Source organism: Mustelus asterias, chromosome 15 (assembly GCF_964213995.1).
Source record: "Mustelus asterias chromosome 15, sMusAst1.hap1.1, whole genome shotgun sequence".
In the NCBI taxonomy this organism is placed as follows: Eukaryota; Metazoa; Chordata; class Chondrichthyes; order Carcharhiniformes; family Triakidae; genus Mustelus; species Mustelus asterias.
In genome coordinates, this window is record NC_135815.1 from 8365229 (window position 1) to 8384285 (window position 19057).

The window sequence follows — 19057 nt, forward strand, 5'->3', positions numbered from 1 at the left end:
ATTTCCCAGCAAGCCACTCAGTTTAAGGGCAATTAGGGATGGACAGTTAATGTGGGACATTCCAGCGATGCCCACATCTCATGAAAAACAGTTGTTTAGGCTTCAATTGAAAATGTCAAAGCTAAGATTGGTAAACTTTTGTTGGTAAGGGTATTCGGTGTTACTGAACCAAGGCAGGTGAATCGAGTTCAGAAACAGAGCAGTTGAATGGCAGAGCAGTTATGAGGAGGCCTCCTCTTGTTCCGACAGAGAGAGGAGGGACATTGAGGAGCATAGCGGGAAAGGTGAAAATAATGGGATAGACTTGTTGGACCAAGTGGCCTTTTCCTCTTCCTAAAAACTGTCTGCCTCTTTGTGAAGCCCACAGTTTCAACTGCTGACGAGGAAAAGCTGTACTACTCCAGGAGGCCTAAAACCCCGGTGCCCGGTGACCTCTCCGAGATTGATGTCCAGACCAACTGGACTAAGGCCCTTCCACTGCCCACTCCAGAGGAGAGGATGCGCCAACAAGCCCAGGCGGTACAGTGCGACGTCATCCCCATAAATGTAACAGGTACGTGGTGTAGGGCCGTGGAACGTCTCTTCATGAGACAGTGGAGAATGGGAGAGGCTGGAATTTCGTTACATCACAGGGATTTCCCAGAAGTGAAACAATCATTCACCACTTTTCAAAAGGAATCTCCGGGGCTAAATCCACAATGGTGAATCCGGCAAGTTAATAGTGACAAAATAAACTGTGGAAGTTGCTGTCACAGGGTGTGATTGATGCCAACAAGAGTGGTGGCTTTAAAGGGAAACTGAATAAGCACAGGAGAGGGAAAGGAATCGAAGAAAATACTGATTAACTTGGATGAAGTAGAGTGGGCGGGGGCTGATGTGGGGGATAAAGAGCAGCATAGACCAGTTGGACCGAATGGCCTGATTCTGTGCTGTAAAGTCTGAGTAATTCTATGAAGTGTGTATATAAATAAAAACAGTACTATTGCACAGAGCAGACAGGGAGAAACTGGCCCCCTTTGACAGAAAGGTTGAGAACCAGAAGACACTGGTTTAAGATGATTGGCAGAAGAGGCAACGGTGTCATCAAGGAGAAACCTCCTTTCACAGCAGCGAGCGGTTAGGATGTGGAACGGCCTACCTGAGAGTCTGATGGAAACAGATTCAATCATGGCTTTGGGAAGGGAACCGGATAATTATCTGAAGAGAAGAAAGGACTTGTGGTGGGGATAGCGAGTCGCTCTTGCAGTGAGCTGGCCCTGGTACAACAGGCCAAATGGCAAACGGTAGATTTTTGGGCACAGTGGGAATCGAGGGATGTACTAGCCAACGTGGGGAGGTGGAGTTGATGAAGAAGATCAGTTATGATCTGGTTGAATGGCTGACCAGATACAGGAAGTATCTGGCCTACTCCTGCCCTCAATTGCTTGAATATATATATATATATATATATATATATACCCTTTTGTCTGCACAGAACCACAGGCCCCTGTGTATGAGCGTTGATTCGAGCAACTGTAAATGAGTCACAATTTATTCTTATGCTCCACGGTACCCCAGCACACAAGGCATTCCAACCTGCGTTAATTGGCCATTGTATATGGAGTTAAAACACAGATAAACCACAATCTCAGTGAATGTTAGAATAGGCTGGAGACCAGAAGATATGGGAGCAGAATTAGGCCATTTGGCCCATCGAGTCTGCTCCGCCATTCAATCATGGCTGATTTTTTTCTCACCCCTATTCTCCTGCCTTCTCCCCATGACCCTTATTGACCAAGAACCTATCTATCTCTATCTTAAAGACACTCAGTGACCTGGTCTCCACAGCCCTCTGTGGCAATGAGTTCCACATATTCACCACCCTCTGGCTGAAGAAATTCCTTCTCACCTCAGTTTTAAAGGAGCGTCCCTTCACTCTGAGGTTGTACCCTCGAGTTCTAGTCTCTCCCACTAGTGGAAACATCCTCTCCACGCCCACTCTATCTAGGCCTCTCAGTATTCTGTAAGTTTCAATTAGATCCCCCCCTCATCCTTCTAAACTCCATCGGGTATAGGCCCAGACTCCTCAACCGCTCCTCGTACGACAAGCTCTTCATTCCAGGGATAATTCTTGTGAACCTCCTCTGGACCCTTTCCAAGGCCAGCACATTCTTCCTTAGATATGGGGCCCAAAACTGCTCACAATATTCCAAATGGGGTCTGACCAGAGCCTTATACAGCCTCATCAGTACATCCCTGCTCTTGTATTCTCGCCCTCTCGACGTGAATGCTAATATTGAATTTTGCGTTCTAACTGCCGACTGAACCTGCACCTTAACCTTAAGATAGTCGCTAAAGAGGCTGAATGGCCTCTTCCTCTTCCAATCTCTATATCATTGGTTGGCCTGGAGAACAGTGGTTTGCTGAAACCGAGTGCCGCAGTTGGCAGCCCGGCTGGTATGGGGCAGGGATCAGTTAGTGGCCCGGGGCAGGGATCAGTTAGTGGCCCAGACCAGCTGAGGGCAGCGGGTTTAATGACCGGACTAGGCGATCGCTGTGTAGTAACGGTTGCTTTACTTGCTGTGCTGCTTCCTACCAGGCCAGAGCTTCGATCGCCAGGCGGGCACCAGGCGGTCTCTTGTCCGCTCGGATACCGCGCTGAGGCGGCCCACGAGAATCAAACGGAGAAAGACAATCACCGGGCTGCCTGACACCATCCAGAAGGAACTAGGTATGGCTAATCAGTACTGTATTCACAGCCCCCCCTTCTCCCTTCTCATCTGTCGTCATGTCTGTGTATCTGTGTCCCTCGTGTCTGTCTGTGTGTGTCCGTGTCTGTGTATGTGTGTGTGTATGTGCGCGTGTGTGTGTGTATATATTAACCAGTAGTTTTCATCCATCTCCTGCCAATACAGTCTGATAGCCAGCGATAAAAGGTTCCAAGGAGAACGGTGTTGTCTGGACAGGAAAGGAAGGGACCGAGAATGTCTGAGGCTCTTTTAGGGCTTACTCAGCTTTCCCTCTCCCTCAATTGGTTAAGCTCCGGCCAAGTGGCACAGTGAGATCCCAGGACCAGCACCTGCTCTCTGCTGGGTTAGTTGACCTCATCAGTTGGTGGAGGGCAGGGAGGAGCTTTACAGTTGGCCTCAGCACCCCAGGGTCCTTGATTATTATCCAGGGACCCCACCAGCCCCTCCAGAACCCCCCACTGGAAAGGCTGTGAGAGGGTGGATTCAACTCAGGTAGGGGATGCTCAGGCCAGACTTGCCATCTTTCTGTGATTTGGGCTGTGACTCTGTCAGAGAGGAGAGAGCGAGAGCAAGGTAGGGAGGGAGAGAAAAAGAGGAGGACAGAAAGAGATGAGAGTGGGAAAGAGAGCTGGGAAAGAGTGAAACAGCGGGGGAGAAAGAGAGAGAGATGGAGGAAAGAGAGAGGAAGGGGGAGAGAGGGAGAGGAAGTGATTTGGAAAGAGTGTGAAAGGGGGGAAAGACTGTGGAAGGAAAGGAACGGTACCCAAAGTAAGCGATTTGGAATTAATTTCCTTCTGTTCAGTTGTAGGGGTATTATCAATGATGAAGTCTCGTTCTGCTCAGTTTGCAATGATGTTCAAATCCACTATAGTATTCAGAAATGTTCAACAGTTGTAGCTAAAGTGTGGAGGAGTCTCATTCTCTATGTAGAGGACAACCTGCTGGAGTTTCTCCCTAATATATCTATTTCTGGTTTAGTTTGCACGGCCGGGACTGTGTGTCAGTCCCCCGTGTGTTCACATCATTAAGAGTGGCTTCCTCATTCTGAGGATAGGCCTCATTCTGAGCCTACAACTTTAACATAAAATCCCTACGTGCAGAAGGAGACCATTCGAGCCTGCACCAATAACAATCCCACCCTATCCCCGTAACCCCACACATTTACCCCGCTAATCCCTCTAACCCTACACATCCCAGGACACTGAGGGGCAATTTAGCTTGGCCAATGCACTTAATCTGAACATCTTTGGACTGTGGGAGGAAACCAGAGAACCCGGAGGAGAGAACGTGCAAACTCCACACAGACAGTGACCCAAGCCGGGAATCGAACCCAGGTCCCTGGCGCTGTGAGGCAGCAGTGCCAACCACTGTGCCACCGTGCCACCCAGATACAGGGACACAGGGGACCAAGGTATTTTTAAAAGCTGCAGTGCAAAGGGGAGTCAGACAGTGGGTCACCTGCTAATCAAATTAGATGGATATGAAACGTTTTGGTTCTTGAACGTAGCCATAAGCAGATGTCAGGGGGAGGTCAAAGAACCAAGTGCATCCTGCCGACCATACTGTGCGTCACATCCCCAAAGGTGACCTTGGGCAGTGGGAGAATGTCCAGTCATGCTGACCCACACGTTACGTGTTGTATATGAACAAGGAACAGCAGTAGGCCACTCGGCCCTTCAAGCCTGCTCTACCATTTAATAAGATCGTGGCTGATCTGATTGGAACCTCAGATCTGCATCCCGCCTACTCCCAATAACCTTTCACCCCCTTGCTTACCAAGAATCTTTCCACCTCAGCCTTAAAAAGATTTTGTTTCCAACCCCTCTCCAGGCAGAGAGCTCCAGAGACACTCAACCCTCTTTGAGTGAAATAATTTTGCCTTGTCTCTGTTTTAAATGAGCAACCCCTTATTTTAAACAGTGACCCCGTAGTTCTAGATTCTGCCACAAGAGGAAACACCCTCTCCACATCCACCCTGTCAATACTCCTCTGGACCTTATGTTTCAATCAACTCACCTCTTACTCTTCTAAACTCCAGCAGATACAAGTCTAACCTGCCTAACTTTTCCTCATAAGACAACCCATCTGGACTGCTTCCAGTGCATTAACATCCTTTCTTAAATAACATGCCCAATGCTGTACACAGTATTCCAGATATGGTCTCACTGGTGTCCTGTACAACTGTGGGATTCTCTATATGGTTTGCATTAATTAAAAGGCTTCATTTTAAAGGTATTTCTGCCTAATGTAACTGATTACGCTATGCTTTAAGCTAACTTGGCCACATTTTAAAACTCAGCTTGGAATTCAGGGTTTTGAGCTTAGAAATTGACTACATTTGAAAGTACAAGGCAAGCAAAGTTTTGCATAAACAGAAGCTTTCATGGTCTCACAGCTGTGAATTGCTTTTGAAAGCTGGAGACTGCTTATACCTATTAGTATTTTAACAAGATACCTATTAGTATTTTAACAAGAAAAGATAACTGAACTTGTATATTGTTAGTAGCAGCTGTTTGTTTTTTTAGTTGTTGTTCAGTCGAATGCTGCAAGGTTTTTGGGTCTGGCTAGAAGTCAGTCCCCAACTCAACCCCCCTCCCCCCCACCCCCCACCCCCTCTCTCTTAAGTAATCCTATTTCATTTCTGTTAGGTTAATTTCAAGTTATATCCAATAAATCATTTCTTTAAAATCGTACCAAGTGCCCACGGTCTATTTGGAGAAATGAATGGATTCTACAACATCTGAAGCATAATCTCCCTATTTCTACATGCAATTCTTCTCACAATAAACACTAACGTTCTATCACACTTCCTGATTACTTGCTGTACCTGTATACTAGCCTTTTGTGATTCGTGCACCAGGACACCCAGATCCCTCTGCACCTCAGCTCAGCAATCTCTCAGCATTTCGATAATATGTACTTCTGGCAGTGATCTGTACATTTCCCTCTCAGGGTTTAAAGTTTATTTATTAGTGTCACAAGTAGGCTTACATTCACACGGCAATGAAGTTACTGCAAAAATCCCCCAGTCGCCACACTCCGGTGCCTGCTCGGGTACACTGAGGGAGAATTTAGCATGGTCAATGCACCCTAACCAGCACGTCTTTCAGACTGTGGGAGGAAACTGGAGCACCCGGAGGAAACTCACGCAGACACAGGGAGAACGGGCAGACTCCACACAGACGGTGACCCAAGCTGGGAATCGAACCCGGGTCCCTGGTGCTGTGAGGCAGCAGTACTAACCACTGTGCTGCCATGAGTCAGATTTTGGGTGATAGACAATGGCACAGATTTATTAATGATGGTTTTAATCATGAATGATGATAATACCCAACAAAACTGAAAGACTTGGATTTATATCGAGCCTTTCATGCTCCCTGAACTTCACAAAGACTCACGGGCAGGGCTGGAGATTGACAGGAAAAACATGAGGATCAGTGTGTGGGGGTGTATGTGTGGGGCCTTCATATGGTGTGTGTGTATAAGTACTGGGCTCTTAATAATGTAAAGTAAACTTTATTTATTAGTGTCACAAGTAGGCTTACATTAACACTGCAATTAAGTTACTGTGAAAATCCCCTAGTCGCCACACTCCGGCGCCTCCGACACTAAGGGAGAATTTAGCACAGCCAACTCACCTAACCAACACGTCTTTCGAATTGTGGGAGGAAACCTGAGCACCCGGAGGAAACCCACGCAGACACGGGGAGAATGTGCAAACTCCACACAGACAGTGACCCAAGCCAGGAATCGAACCCAGGTCCCTGGCGCTGTGAAGCAGCAGTGCTAACCACTGTGCCACTGTGCTACCCCATGATGTATTCCACAGCTAAACAGCCTCACAGACATTCACTAAATAGACTCGAGCACGAAGGAACATAAAATTGGGTGTGTCAATATGCAGCCAGAACCCGTAGAACAATCCCTCTGAAGGAGAGGAGCAGAGTTTATGGGATCAGGCTGACTGACTCCACATGGCGGTGTCCTAGTGGTTTTATCGCAAGATTATTAATCCAGAAACTCAACTAATGTTCTGGGAACCTGGGTTCAAATCCCGCCACGGCAGGTGGTGGAATTTGAATTCAGTAAAAAATATCTGGAATTAAGAATCTACTGATGACCATGAAATGATTGTCGGAAAAACCCATCTGGTTCACTAATGCCCTTTAGGGAAGGAAATCTGCCATCCCTACCTGGTCTGGCCTACATGTGACTCCAGAGCCACAGCGATGTGGTTGATTTTCAACTGCCTTCGGGCGACTAGGGATGGGTAATAAATGCTGACCAGCCAGTGACGCCCATGTCCCACGAATGAATTTTTTAAAAAATAGGGATTTGAAAAGGAAGCTGTAACGGTGCCTTTGGAGGACCTGTTTTCTATCCCCATGGAGAGGCAACATCAGGTGAATTTGCCAAATTCACAGTGGCCAGGAAGACTCAATTTTCTTTTCTCCCATTCTCATGTGGGCGTCCATGATGTCCATCCTTCAATGTGGGGTGATCATACAAATTAGGAGCAGGAGCAGGCCATTCGGCCCATTGAGTCTGCTCTGCTATTCAATGAGGTCACGGCTGATCTGTTGTGATAATCCACAACTCGGCAAGGTGGTTAGCACTGCTGCCTCACAGGGACCCGGGTTCAATTCCGGCCTCGAGTCACTGTCTGTGCGGAGTTTGCACTTTCTTTCCGTGTCTGTGTGGGTTTCTTTCGGTTGCTCCAGTTTCCTCCCACAGCCCAAAGATGTGCGGGTGAGGTGGATTGGCCATGACCAAATTGACCCTCGGTGTCAGGAGATTAGCAGGGTAAATATGTGGTGTTATGGGGATAGGGTCTGGGTGGGATTGTGGTCAGTGTAAACTCGATGGGCCGAATGGCCTCCTGCACTATAGGGATTCTATGAACTCCACTTTCCTGTCTGATCCCCATAGCCTTAATTCCCTTACTGATTAAACCTCTCTCTCAGCCTTGAACATAATGTAACGACCCAGCTTCTGTGACAAAGAATTCCACAGATTCACTTCCCTCTGAGAGAAGAAATTCCTCCTTTATCTGTGTCTTAAATAGGCGATCCCCTTACTCTGAGATTATGCCCTCCGGTCCTAGACTCTCCCACAAGGGGAAACACCCTCTCAGTGTCAAGCCCCCTGAGAATCTGAGATGTCTCAATAAGGTCACCTTTCATTCTTCTAAACTCCCAATGAGTCCAGGCCCAACCTACTCAACCTCTCCCCATAGGAAAATCCCTCCGTACCCAGGATCAACCTCGTGAACCTTCTCTGAACTATTCCATCACTCTCCTCGCCAACCTCTCACTTTCCGCCCTCCATTAACTTGAGTTCATCCAAATTTGAGCCCACGTTTTAACTCACACCAAGTTCCATTCAGACATCTTTCCTGTGCCTGCTGCCCCTCCAACACTGACACCCTTGGAAACAGCCCCTCCATTTTAAAATCCAAATCTCCCCGTGGCCTCTCCGCTCTCTCTATCTCTGCAATCTCCTCCAACCCCACAACCTTCTGAGATATTTGCACTCCTCCAATTCAGCGTTATGAGAATCCCTAACTCCCTTCGCTCCACCATTGGTGGCCGTGCATTCAGCTGCTTGGACCTTAGGCTCTGAAATTCCTTCTCAAAACCTCTCCACCTTTCTCTTCTCTTTAAGATGCTCCTCAAAACTTAACTTGACCAAGCTTTCTGCCGTCTGCCCTAATATCTCCTTGTGTGACTGGATGTTAATCTTTGTCTGACAGTGAACAGTTTTGTGGTGTTTTACTACGTTACGATGCTGTGTAAAGGTCACGTTGACAGCTCTCCAGTGCATTTCTCCGCAATATTGATATTTGCTTTTAATTGACAGGCTCTGGACAGATACAGGTCAGAGGTCACTCCGTTATCCTCCCTGGTCAGTATTCCACCGTAAGTCGTCTGGAAAGCAGCAAAACCACCAGGGGGCGGTCAGTGACCAAGGACTCCTCCTGCCAAACTGAAGAGGTCAAGGTGGTGCCGCCATCAGTCCGGAGGATTCGGGCACAGAAAGGACAGGGCATCGCGGCCCAACTCTCCCACTCATCAAGCAACATGTTGACTGTTGGTGATGGGACCAGCACGCCGCGTGCCAGCGGGGACCTGCATTTCCACAGCCTGCCCCGACCCGGAGCCCGAGTCTCGCTGCACGAGTTAGACTGTGCCCACCACAGCCTGCGCAAGTCGGAGGAGTCTTTTGGCACGCTGCCCGGGAGGGTGGGCAAGCTGCGTGTGGACGGCTCGGCATCCCAGCTCCGGACAGCCCCCCTGACCAGACCAAAATCCCAGGAGATTACGGGCCGTCAGGCCACGGGGGAAGAATCCACTGGGATGGTGCGCGCCACTTCGCCCATCCAAATCATCGCCCACACCACGTTGTCCTCCAAGGCCGAGGTGGTGGCCATACGCACCTCACAGGGCCGGGGAGGGTGCCCGCTGCCGCCGGGCTCTGCCGTTGCCACGCCCCTCACCGCCGCTGCTCTGGGCAATGCCAACGGACTGCGAGAGGAACACCGCTCCTCCAGCGGCAACTGGAGTGGCAGCAGCGGCGGCAATGGCGGCAGCTCGGGTCGGCACTCCCCGACCTCTGACACTGTGCTGCCCCCGTCCCGCTGTGACTCAGCTGTTTCCCTGGCGATGGGCTTGCGGGCCGATCTGGCAGAACCCCTGTACGCCCGGGACCGCAGTGGGACGACCAGCGATGCCGGCGGGTTCCGGCTGGAGGGCAGCAGCAGCGGCTCAACACCACATCCGGTGTGTGAGACGCCACCGAGCGCCCAGCAACCCCCGGCAGAGACACAGGCCATGAACTCGGACTCTCAGGCCCCCGTCTCTCAAACCTATCAGAATTCGGAGCACCCCCTCTCACCTCCCCCCACTGAGGTGGACTGGAACTCCCTGTACTCGGAGGTGCAGTTTCCACCCGCGGAGGTCACTGCCAGGTCACGGGGCGAGGGCAAAGGTCGGCGAGGCCTGGAAAGCCAAACTGAATACAGTGACCGGTCCCTGGGCCGCAGCATATCCCTGAAAAAGACCAAGAAACCGCCCCTTCCCCCCGCCCGCACGGACTCCCTACGCAAGAAGCCCAAGGGTGCCCGGCCTGTGCTCAGTGAGTCGCTCATTGCTACCCTCCAGCGCTCGCTAGAGGTCAACCTCAAGGATCAAGATGGCCCCTCCGCTTCCCCCAGTGAGGGTCATGACCCCTGGGCCATGCGCCCCCGCAGCCAGAGCAACGCCAGTGCTGGCGAGGGCAGCAGCAACAGCAGCGGGCGTTCCACCGCTGCCAGTAATGCCTACTCCACCAGTGCAGCTACGCCATCCCAGAGTGAGACCAGCAGCCTGCGCTCGGAGTACAGTGACCCCTGGGCCTATTATACTGAGGGGGTAGGCGGGAGAAGCCAGGACGAGGCAGCACGGGCGAGCGCCTGGGACTGCACACAGGACGAGTTGCCGAGGGCCTGCCCGCCACTCGTCACCAACATCTCGGCGAAACCAAAGAGCCCGTCCCCAGACAAGTCCCATGGGGTCACCTCACCCTCGAGCGGCTACTCCAGCCAGTGTAACACCCCCACCATGCTGAACCCAGCACCCGTCTTCTCTCGCCAATTATCGCCAGGGCCTACCAAGCCAAAGCCAAAGGTTCCCGAGCGGAAATCCTCACTGCTGTCCTCCGTGTCAGCCTCCTCCTCATCCGCATCCCTGTCCTCAAATGCCTCGGAATCCCGGCATCAAGTGAGAGAAAGCCGAGCGCTTCCTTCAAACGCACCTCCTGCATTATCCATGGGTCCTGATCTGAATCCTCCACTTCCTCCTCCACCACCACCAGTGTGCACCTTAACCCCTCCTGCTGCCCCCTTGGCTATCCTGCCCCCTCCTCCTTTGCTGCCCCCTCCTGCCTCCCCCCGGCCCCCTCCTGCCTCCCCCCGGCCCCCTCCTGCCTACCCCCGGCCCCCTCCTGCCTCCCCCCGGCCCCCTCCTGCCTCCCCCCAACCCCCTCCTGCCTCCCCCCGGCCCCCTCCTGCCTCCCCCCGGCCCCCTCCTGCCTCCCCCCGGCCCCCTCCTGCCTCCCCCCTGCCCTCTCCTTCCATCGCTGCACCCACTTTACCCCCTCCTGCTCCCCCTCTACCCCCTCCTGCTCCCCCCTTGCCCCCTGCAGCCCCCTCTCTGGCTATGCCACCTCCTCCCGCTCCCCCGCTGGATCCGAAGATGCTGAACTGTGCGAAGTCCCCACACTCGCCCGCCCGGCCCAGCAGGAAGGAGCCCAAGGCCCCAGCTGAGCAGGCCGAGGCCTACAAACCAGCCCTGGGCCTGCCTCTCATTACAGCCAGCGCTCTGCAGATGGTGCAGCTGAGGTCGGTGAGGAGGGGCGAGCGAGATGGCCCCCCGAGGCCGGTGAAGGAGCCGAGTCCCCGGCTGAAATTGCGACCGGAGCAGCCAATGTCTCCACCGCCCCGGAAACCGGCTGTGCTACAACGGCCTTCCTCCCTTTGCCGATTTGCCAACCAACACGAGGCCAGAACCGTCCCTGACGCCAGCCTAGCCCTAAGCTCGGAGGACAAGACCAGCAGCAGCACGGATTGGCCTGAAACATTGGCCCCCTGGAGCAGGCCTGAGATGGGAGCTGGGAATGAGCCGGAGCTCTGGATGCAGTCACCCAGCCCTGCCCCCTCCTCCACTCAGAGCAATGGCATTGAAGCCGGGCTTGATAAAAGGCAACAGCGAGAGAGGACACCCCCACCTGAAAACCCCAATGCCAAATCGGCCGGCAAAATGCCACCTCCCATCGCCAGGAAACCCAAACTGAGTCTACTTGTCCCGCCATCTCCATGGAGCCTCCCTCCTCAAGGGAAACGGGTGCCAGTCTCCTCAGAACCAGTGGCAGAAGACAGGACTGCGACGGCGCCGGTATCTGCTGAGACCAATGGAGAGCGGCCCTCAGGCCAGAGTGTGGAAGAGACGGAATCTGACAACTCCCACACCGCCGGGAGGCTGGAGGACACGGCGCAGCACCAGGCCTGGGAAGTCCATGTGGAGAACCTGTTGGATCAAAGCATGAAAGATCCCGGTGTTCACGAAGAACTGGCAACAGACGCCTCAAACACTTCGGACAGAATGGAAGAGAGCAGTGCAATCATCTGCCAAGGTGACGGAATGGGTAAGATTTCCAGCCAGAATTGACTTTCCTCTTCTTCCTCCCCGTCCCCCGTCCCCCCGTTCCCCCCCCCCGTTCCCCCCCCCCGTTCCCCCCCCCGTTCCCCCCCCGTTCCCCCCTCCCGTTCCCCCCTCCCCTCCACATTGTCCCTTTGCTTGTCCTCACACCTCTTCATCACTCAATCCACTTGTCCCTTCCTCTCCCAATTCCTTCCCATCTCCCCCTCTTTTTAAACCACTCCAGTCCGTTCAATTGCTTCATAGGGGGTGTAACAGAGTGTAATAGAGTTTACAGGGGCTGTAACAGAATGTTCTAGAGTTTATAGGGGGTGTAATAGAGTTTACAGTGGGTATAACAGATGGTTATGGAGCTTACAGGGAGTGAAACAAGTGATATAGAGTTTATAGAGAGTTTAATGGGGTTATAGAGTTTACAGGCGGTGTAAGAGTGTATAAGAGTTTACAGAGGGTGTAACAGAATGTGTAACAGTGTAAGAGTTTACAGAAACTAACAGAGTTTACAGGGGGTGTAACAGAGTGTAATAGTGTTTACAGGACTGTAACACAGTGTAATAGGGTTTACAGAATGTGTAACAGTGTAATAGAGTTTACAGAGTGTATAACAGAGGGTTATAGAGTTTACAGGGGGTGTAAGAGTGTATAAGAATTTACAAAGGGTGTACCAGAGTGTAATAAGGTTTACAGGATGTGTAACAGTGTAATAGAGTTTACAGAGACTGTAACAGAGTTTACAGGGGGTGTAACAAAGTGTTATAGAGTTTACAGGGGTGTAACAGAGTGTAATAGAGTTTACAGGGACTGTAACACAGTGTAATAGGGTTTACAGGATGTGTAACAGTGTAATAGAGTTTACAGAGACTGTAACAGAGTTTACAGGGGGTGTAACAAAGTGTTATAGAGTTTACAGGGGTGTAACAGAGTGTAATAGAGTTTACAGGGACTGTAACACAGTGTAATAGGGTTTACAGGATGTGTAACAGTGTAATAGAGTTTACAGAGTGTATAACAGAGGGTTATAGAGTTTACAGGGGTGTAACAGTGTAATAGAGTTTACAGAGTGTATAACAGAGGGTTATAGAGTTTACAGGGGTGTAACAGTGTAATAGAGTTTACAGAGTGTATAACAGAGGGTTATAGAGTTTACAGGGGTGTAACAGTGTAATAGAGTTTACAGAGTGTATAACAGAGGGTTATAGAGTTTACAGGGGTGTAACAGTGTAATAGAGTTTACAGAGTGTATAACAGAGGGTTATAGAGTTTACAGGGGTGTAACAGTGTAATAGAGTTTACAGAGTGTATAACAGAGGGTTATAGAGTTTACAGGATGTGTAACAGTGTAATAGAGTTTACAGAGTGTATAACAGAGGGTTATAGAGTTTACAGGGGTGTAACAGTGTAATAGAGTTTACAGAGTGTATAACAGAGGGTTATAGAGTTTACAGGGGTGTAACAGTGTAATAGAGTTTACAGAGTGTATAACAGAGGGTTATAGAGTTTACAGGATGTGTAACAGTGTAATAGAGTTTACAGAGTGTATAACAGAGGGTTATAGAGTTTACAGGGGTGTAACAGTGTAATAGAGTTTACAGAGTGTATAACAGAGGGTTATAGAGTTTACAGGAGTGTAACAGGATGTTGCAGGTTGATAACTATCTGGTTTTTACGATACTTCCTCCACCTTTCAGTGACTGGAGTTAAAATTCTGTCCTCTGGCAGGTGATGTGTTTGAACCCAGTTCCCCCGTCCTTGGCAGCAGTTTCGGATGGAATATTGAAGAGCCAAGCACTCCCAGCAGAGCCAGGACAACTGAGGACTTGTTTGCAGCGATTCACAGGTAGGGAGCGGAGTGAGAGGTTTTTACATTGATTCATGACATGGATCAACCTGAGAGTGACGGCTGAGATATTGTATTGTGCATTTCCTGAACTGGCCGATGACTGGTATGTCACCTTTCCTGGTCTCAGGCTCTGAGGGTCACTGGGGCATATAGAGGGCAGAGGTGTTAGTTTAATGTGGCTGATGACTTCCTTGGAACTTACTGGATTGCCCCTGGATTGAGATGTGCAAGAGGTTATTAAAGGGTTAAATACAGCCTGGAAATTCCTCTGAGGAATAATCAGCCCCATGCCTCAGCTTGGGAACTCTCATGCTGAGGAACAGCTGAACAACTGCCCCTGACTGTAACTTCTCTCTCTCCCCTAAAGCAGCATATACACCAACATGGACTAATCAGAGTGGCCTGTTTCCGTGCTCTCAATCTCTAAGGGCACTCCAATACTCAGCTCGAGTCATAGAGGTTTACAGCATGGAAACAGGCCCTTTGACCCAACTTGTCCATGCCGTCCTTTTTTTAAAAACCCCTAAGCTAGTCCCAATTGCCCGCATTTGGCCCATCTCCCTCTATACCCATCTTAGAAATATAAAACAATATATCACAGACTTTGATCGAGTTATCCAATTAGTCTTGCTCCCCCACTCTCCCCAAACCCCTGCAATTTTTTCCTCCGATATATGATTGATATTAATGTTAGTATCCTTCAGTCATGATCATTTATAGATTTTGGTTCTTTTTATTCTTTCATGGGATGTGTGCGTCGCTGGTTGGGCCAGTATTTATTGCCCATCCCTAATTGCCTTGGAACTGAGTGGCTGGCTAGGCCATTTCAGAGGGCAGTCGCTGTGGCTCTGGAGTCATATGTAGGCCAGACAGGGTAAGGACGGCTGATTTCCTTCCCTAAAGGACAATAGTGAACCAGATGGGTTTTTACAATAATCCATGAATGTTTTTTAAAATCTTTCTCGGCTTGTGGGTGTTGCTGGCTAGGCCAGCTGAAGTTGTCACGGTTACCATTGCTGAGACTAGCTTTCAATGCCAGATTTATATGTATGTTTGTATATATACCCATCTCCCTGCCCCTCCCTCTCCGTCTCCAAGGGTGGGATCACAAATTCTTGCTTTTCATTATCCATCTATCGTCCTTTCTACCCTATCTCTCTATCTTCACTTTTCATTATCCATCTATCGCTCTCTCTACTCCATCTCTCTATCTTCACTTTTCATTATCCATCTATCGCTCTCTCTACTCCATCTCTCTATCTTCACTTTTCATTATCCATCTATCGCTCTCTCTACTCCATCTCTCTATCTTCACTTTTCATTATCCATCTATCGCTCTCTCTACTCCATCTCTCTATCTTCACTTTTCATTATCCATCTATCGCTCTCTCTACTCCATCTCTCTATCTTCACTTTTCATTATCCATCTATCGCTCTCTCTACTCCATCTCTCTATCTTCACTTTTCATTATCCATCTATCGCTCTCTCTACTCCATCTCTCTATCTTCACTTTTCATTATCCATCTATCGCTCTCTCTACTCTCTACCGCAGGGTTCAGTGTTGGGGCCACAGCTGTTCTCTTTATATATTAACGATCTAGATGACGGGACTGGGAGCATTCTGGCCAAGTTTGCCGATGATACAAAGATAGGTGGAGGGGCAGGTAGTATTGAGGAGGTGGGGAGGCTGCAGAAAGATTTAGACAGTTTAGGAGAGTGGTCCAAGAAGTGGCTGATGAAATTCAACGTGGGCAAGTGCGAGGTCGTGCACTTTGGAAAAAAGAATAGAGGCATGGACTATTTTCTAAACGGTGACAAAATTCATAATGCTAAAGTGCAAAGGGACTTGGGAGTCCTAGTCCAGGATTCTCTAAAGGTAAACTTGCAGGTTGAGTCCGTAATTAAGAAAGCAAATGTAATGTTGTCATTTATCTCAAGAGGCTTGGAATACAAAAGCAGGGATGTACTTCTGAGGCTTTATAAAGCACTGGTTAGGCCCCATTTGGAGTACTGTGAGCAATTTTGGGCCCCACACCTCAGGAAGGACATACTGGCACTGGAGCGGGTCCAGCGGAGATTCACACGGATGATCCCAGGAATGGTAGGCCTGACATACGATGAACGTCTGAGGATCGTGGGATTATATTCATTGGAGTTTAGGAGGTTGAGGGGAGATCTGATAGAAACTTACAAGATAATGAACGGCTTAGATAGGATGGACGTAGGGAAGTTGTTTCCATTAACAGGGGAGACTAGGACGCGGGGGCACAGCCTTAGAATAAAAGGGAGTCACTTTAGAACAGAGATGAGGAGAAATTTCTTCAGCCAGAGAGTGGTGGGTCTGTGGAATTCATTGCCACAGAGGGCTGTGGAGGCCGAGACGTTGAGCGTCTTCAAGACAGAAATTGATAAATTCTTGATTTCTCGAGGAATTAAGGGCTATGGGGAGAGAGCGGGTAAATGGAGTTGAAATCAACCATGATTGAATGGTGGAGTGGACTCGATGGGCCGAATGGCCTTACTTCCGCTCCTCTGTCTTATGGTCTTATGGTCTTACTCCATCTCTCTATCCTCGCTTTTCATTATCCATCTCTCACTCTCTCTACTCCATCTCTCTATCCTCGCTTTTCATTAGCCCTCTGTCTCTCTTCCTCTATTTCTTTTTATGTAACGATTAGGTGTAAATTTTACAACCGTGTTTCCCATCTTTAGGTCCAAAAGGAGGGTTCTGGGACGGAAGGATTCTGAGGATGAGCACAGTAAGACCGTGTCCCCTTCTCCTCCCGTCACCCCCACGGGAGCCGTGTCCAGTCCAGGCAGCTTCAAGCAGGTTGGCTCCATCCAGAGGAACCTGCGGAAATCCAGCACCAGCAGTGACAGCTTCAAGGCCCTGCTGTTGAAGAAGGGCAGCAGAGTGGAGACGGGCTGCCGCATGTCAGCCGCTGAGATGCTCAGGAGCACCGACCCCAGGCACCAGCACGCCGAACCCTCGCAGGCCGAGACAGCCCGGACCAACGGCTGGAGTCCGACCGAGAGCCGCTCGCCGGGACACCGGGGCAGGAACCCTCGCGAGGAGTGGGCCTCGCAGGAAGGGCCGATGCCCCGGGGCACGGGGCTGGCAGGTGTCCGGCACGGGCGCTCACGGACCCCCCCCTCAGCCGCCAGCAGCCGATACAGCGCGCGGCACCTGCACCTCCACCGGCTCCACAGCAGCCCCATGACCGTTATCTGTGAGGGGGAGGCGGAGAACTCTGAGGCCGCCGAGAGTCCGGGTGACGAGGGGCGTCGGCACAGCGAGGGTGACATTGTCAGCAGCAATGGCCTGGGTGAGACCTGGGGGGAGCAGGAGCCCAAAGATGGCAGCATGTCAGCCCCTGCCTCACGGAATCTTCCGGACTCAGTGTGCGGAACAACAGACGTTTATCTGGCCCAGAACGGCTCCGCCAGTTTGAGTGAAGAAGGTGCGAATCAGGATTGGGTCTCGTGAAAGATAGAAACCAAACCGAGAGAGACTCATTTTATTCCCCTGCATTTTAATTTTTGTTTCAAAGTCAATGGCAATGCAAAGGGCAAAAACCCACCGAGGAAATGCCTAAAAAGTGAAGGCTTTGGCCTCCTACCCCCCCCCCACACCCCCCAACCCACCCTGTCCCGTGCTGAGCTGTGCAAACGTGGGAGATGTCCAGCCATGCACTGAAACAGAAAGACTTGCATTTAAATAGCGCCATTCACAACCTCAAGAAGTTTCAAAAGCGCTTTACGGTCCATAAAGTCCTTCTCTGACGTCTTGTAAAGTGGGGGAAAAGGGGCTCCTTTGCATTCAATGGGGAGAGACGCAGAGGATTTGAGCAAAAGCGGCTCTTGAATATTGGCTGTGTAGCGTGCGAGCGCCACTGTTGTGTCTTTCTGAGATTGAAGGTGGCCTCCAGGCCACTGGGTGGACTAACGGCCGTGGGGAGAAGCGAAGAGATGGCAGGAGGAAGGTAGTTTATGAATCTGGAGTTGATGGAAGAGAGAGAGAGAGCAAAAAAGAAAGGCTAGAGAGAGAGGACAAGGAGGGTGAGAGGTTTTTGAAAGCTTTATTTGTGGGCAAAGGTTTATTTCCCTGGAGTTGAATTTCTCAGTCGAGCTGAGTTAGAGAGATTGGCATCGTTGGTACCTGGACAGGTTCTGGGAGAGAGGAGCTGTTTTGTGGGGGATTGAGGTCTAAGCTGTAGCCACAGTGTAGGGTTGGTCACTCCATCCCATAGTGAAGGAAGGAAATAGCAAGTACTGTAAATGGAAGGGTCGGCATTGGAAGATCCGTGTAGTCTTTACGCTGGGTGTATTGTCAATTTCAAACACATGGAGGCAGCAGAGTGCAGGCGGAGATCCAGCCTTTGTGCCGTTAACAGTTAGATGTGTCAATCAGCATGACCGCAAACTGTTCAGACCGGGGGCTTCCTGTTCAATGCCTGGTCTGTGATTGGTTAATGTAGTCAGAACGGGTACAGTTGATTCCTGTTCCTGAGGGGGGGGGGTGCAGGTGCTGAGTGCGGGAGGATAGGTCAGAAAACATTCGATTGCATTTGCTGTGGGATCAGAAGGTGGGCTGGTGGGATCAGAGGTCAGGGCAGTGGGGTCAGAGGTCAGGACAGTGGGCTCCCTGTCCCAGAGAGCCTCCTCACTTTGTTTGCTTGGCAGAGCCACCCACAGTAGCCAATAAGTCGCCTTTGAGACTGAACCACAGACTATATCGCTCACTAACTTCAGGAGAGGAGAGGAACCCAAAAGGGGGAAGGAAATGGCGGTTGCACGACAGTGGCTTTTTTGGGATTTGGATGTTCCAGAAACCATTCAATTCAATACAAATAATTTTTGATGTTTTTCTTCTCAGTTGCCTATCTTTTCCTCAGTTGTTATCAAGTTAGTAGAGTTATCCAGTTAGATAAGCAATGGATTGAAGAAAGCCACTTGCCCGTTTGACCCAATGCTAACCCAATTGTAACACTCTCTTGACTTCAGCTGAGTGTGGTATGATGCCAGCCTGAATCAAAGGCACTCGGTGTCACTGGTATGGGTGCATCATTAATACCCATTCCTGAATCCTTAAACAGAGCCACTGAACCCAGTCTGACCCCAGTTGCTATGTTTAGTTCTGGTTGATCCCAGTGTAGGGTGTTCAGTCATGTCGGGTAGAGTTGGATGCTGGCACAGTCTGTGGAAGCTAAGCCACATTTCTATTGTAACTAACTTTGGTTCAATTCTGCCACGGGATCACAATCAGCCAGCCATGATAAATAAGACGGGGATA

The 19057-nt window shown here is 50.2% G+C and overlaps 1 protein-coding gene across 1 annotated transcript in view; it reads left to right on the forward strand.

The window, feature by feature from the left end:
- LOC144504890 (NHS-like protein 1) overlaps window positions 1–18254 on the forward strand; it is a 259032-nt gene extending 240778 nt beyond the window's left edge. Inside the window, exons 7-12 of the mRNA XM_078230638.1 lie at window positions 361–553; window positions 2579–2710; window positions 8589–10732; window positions 10961–11909; window positions 13643–13760; window positions 16477–18254. Coding sequence (XP_078086764.1) covers window positions 361–553; window positions 2579–2710; window positions 8589–10732; window positions 10961–11909; window positions 13643–13760; window positions 16477–17251 — 4311 coding nt within the window. The 3' untranslated portion in view covers window positions 17252–18254. The remainder of the gene's footprint in view (window positions 1–360; window positions 554–2578; window positions 2711–8588; window positions 10733–10960; window positions 11910–13642; window positions 13761–16476) is intronic.
- The last annotated feature ends 803 nt before the right edge of the window (window positions 18255–19057 follow it).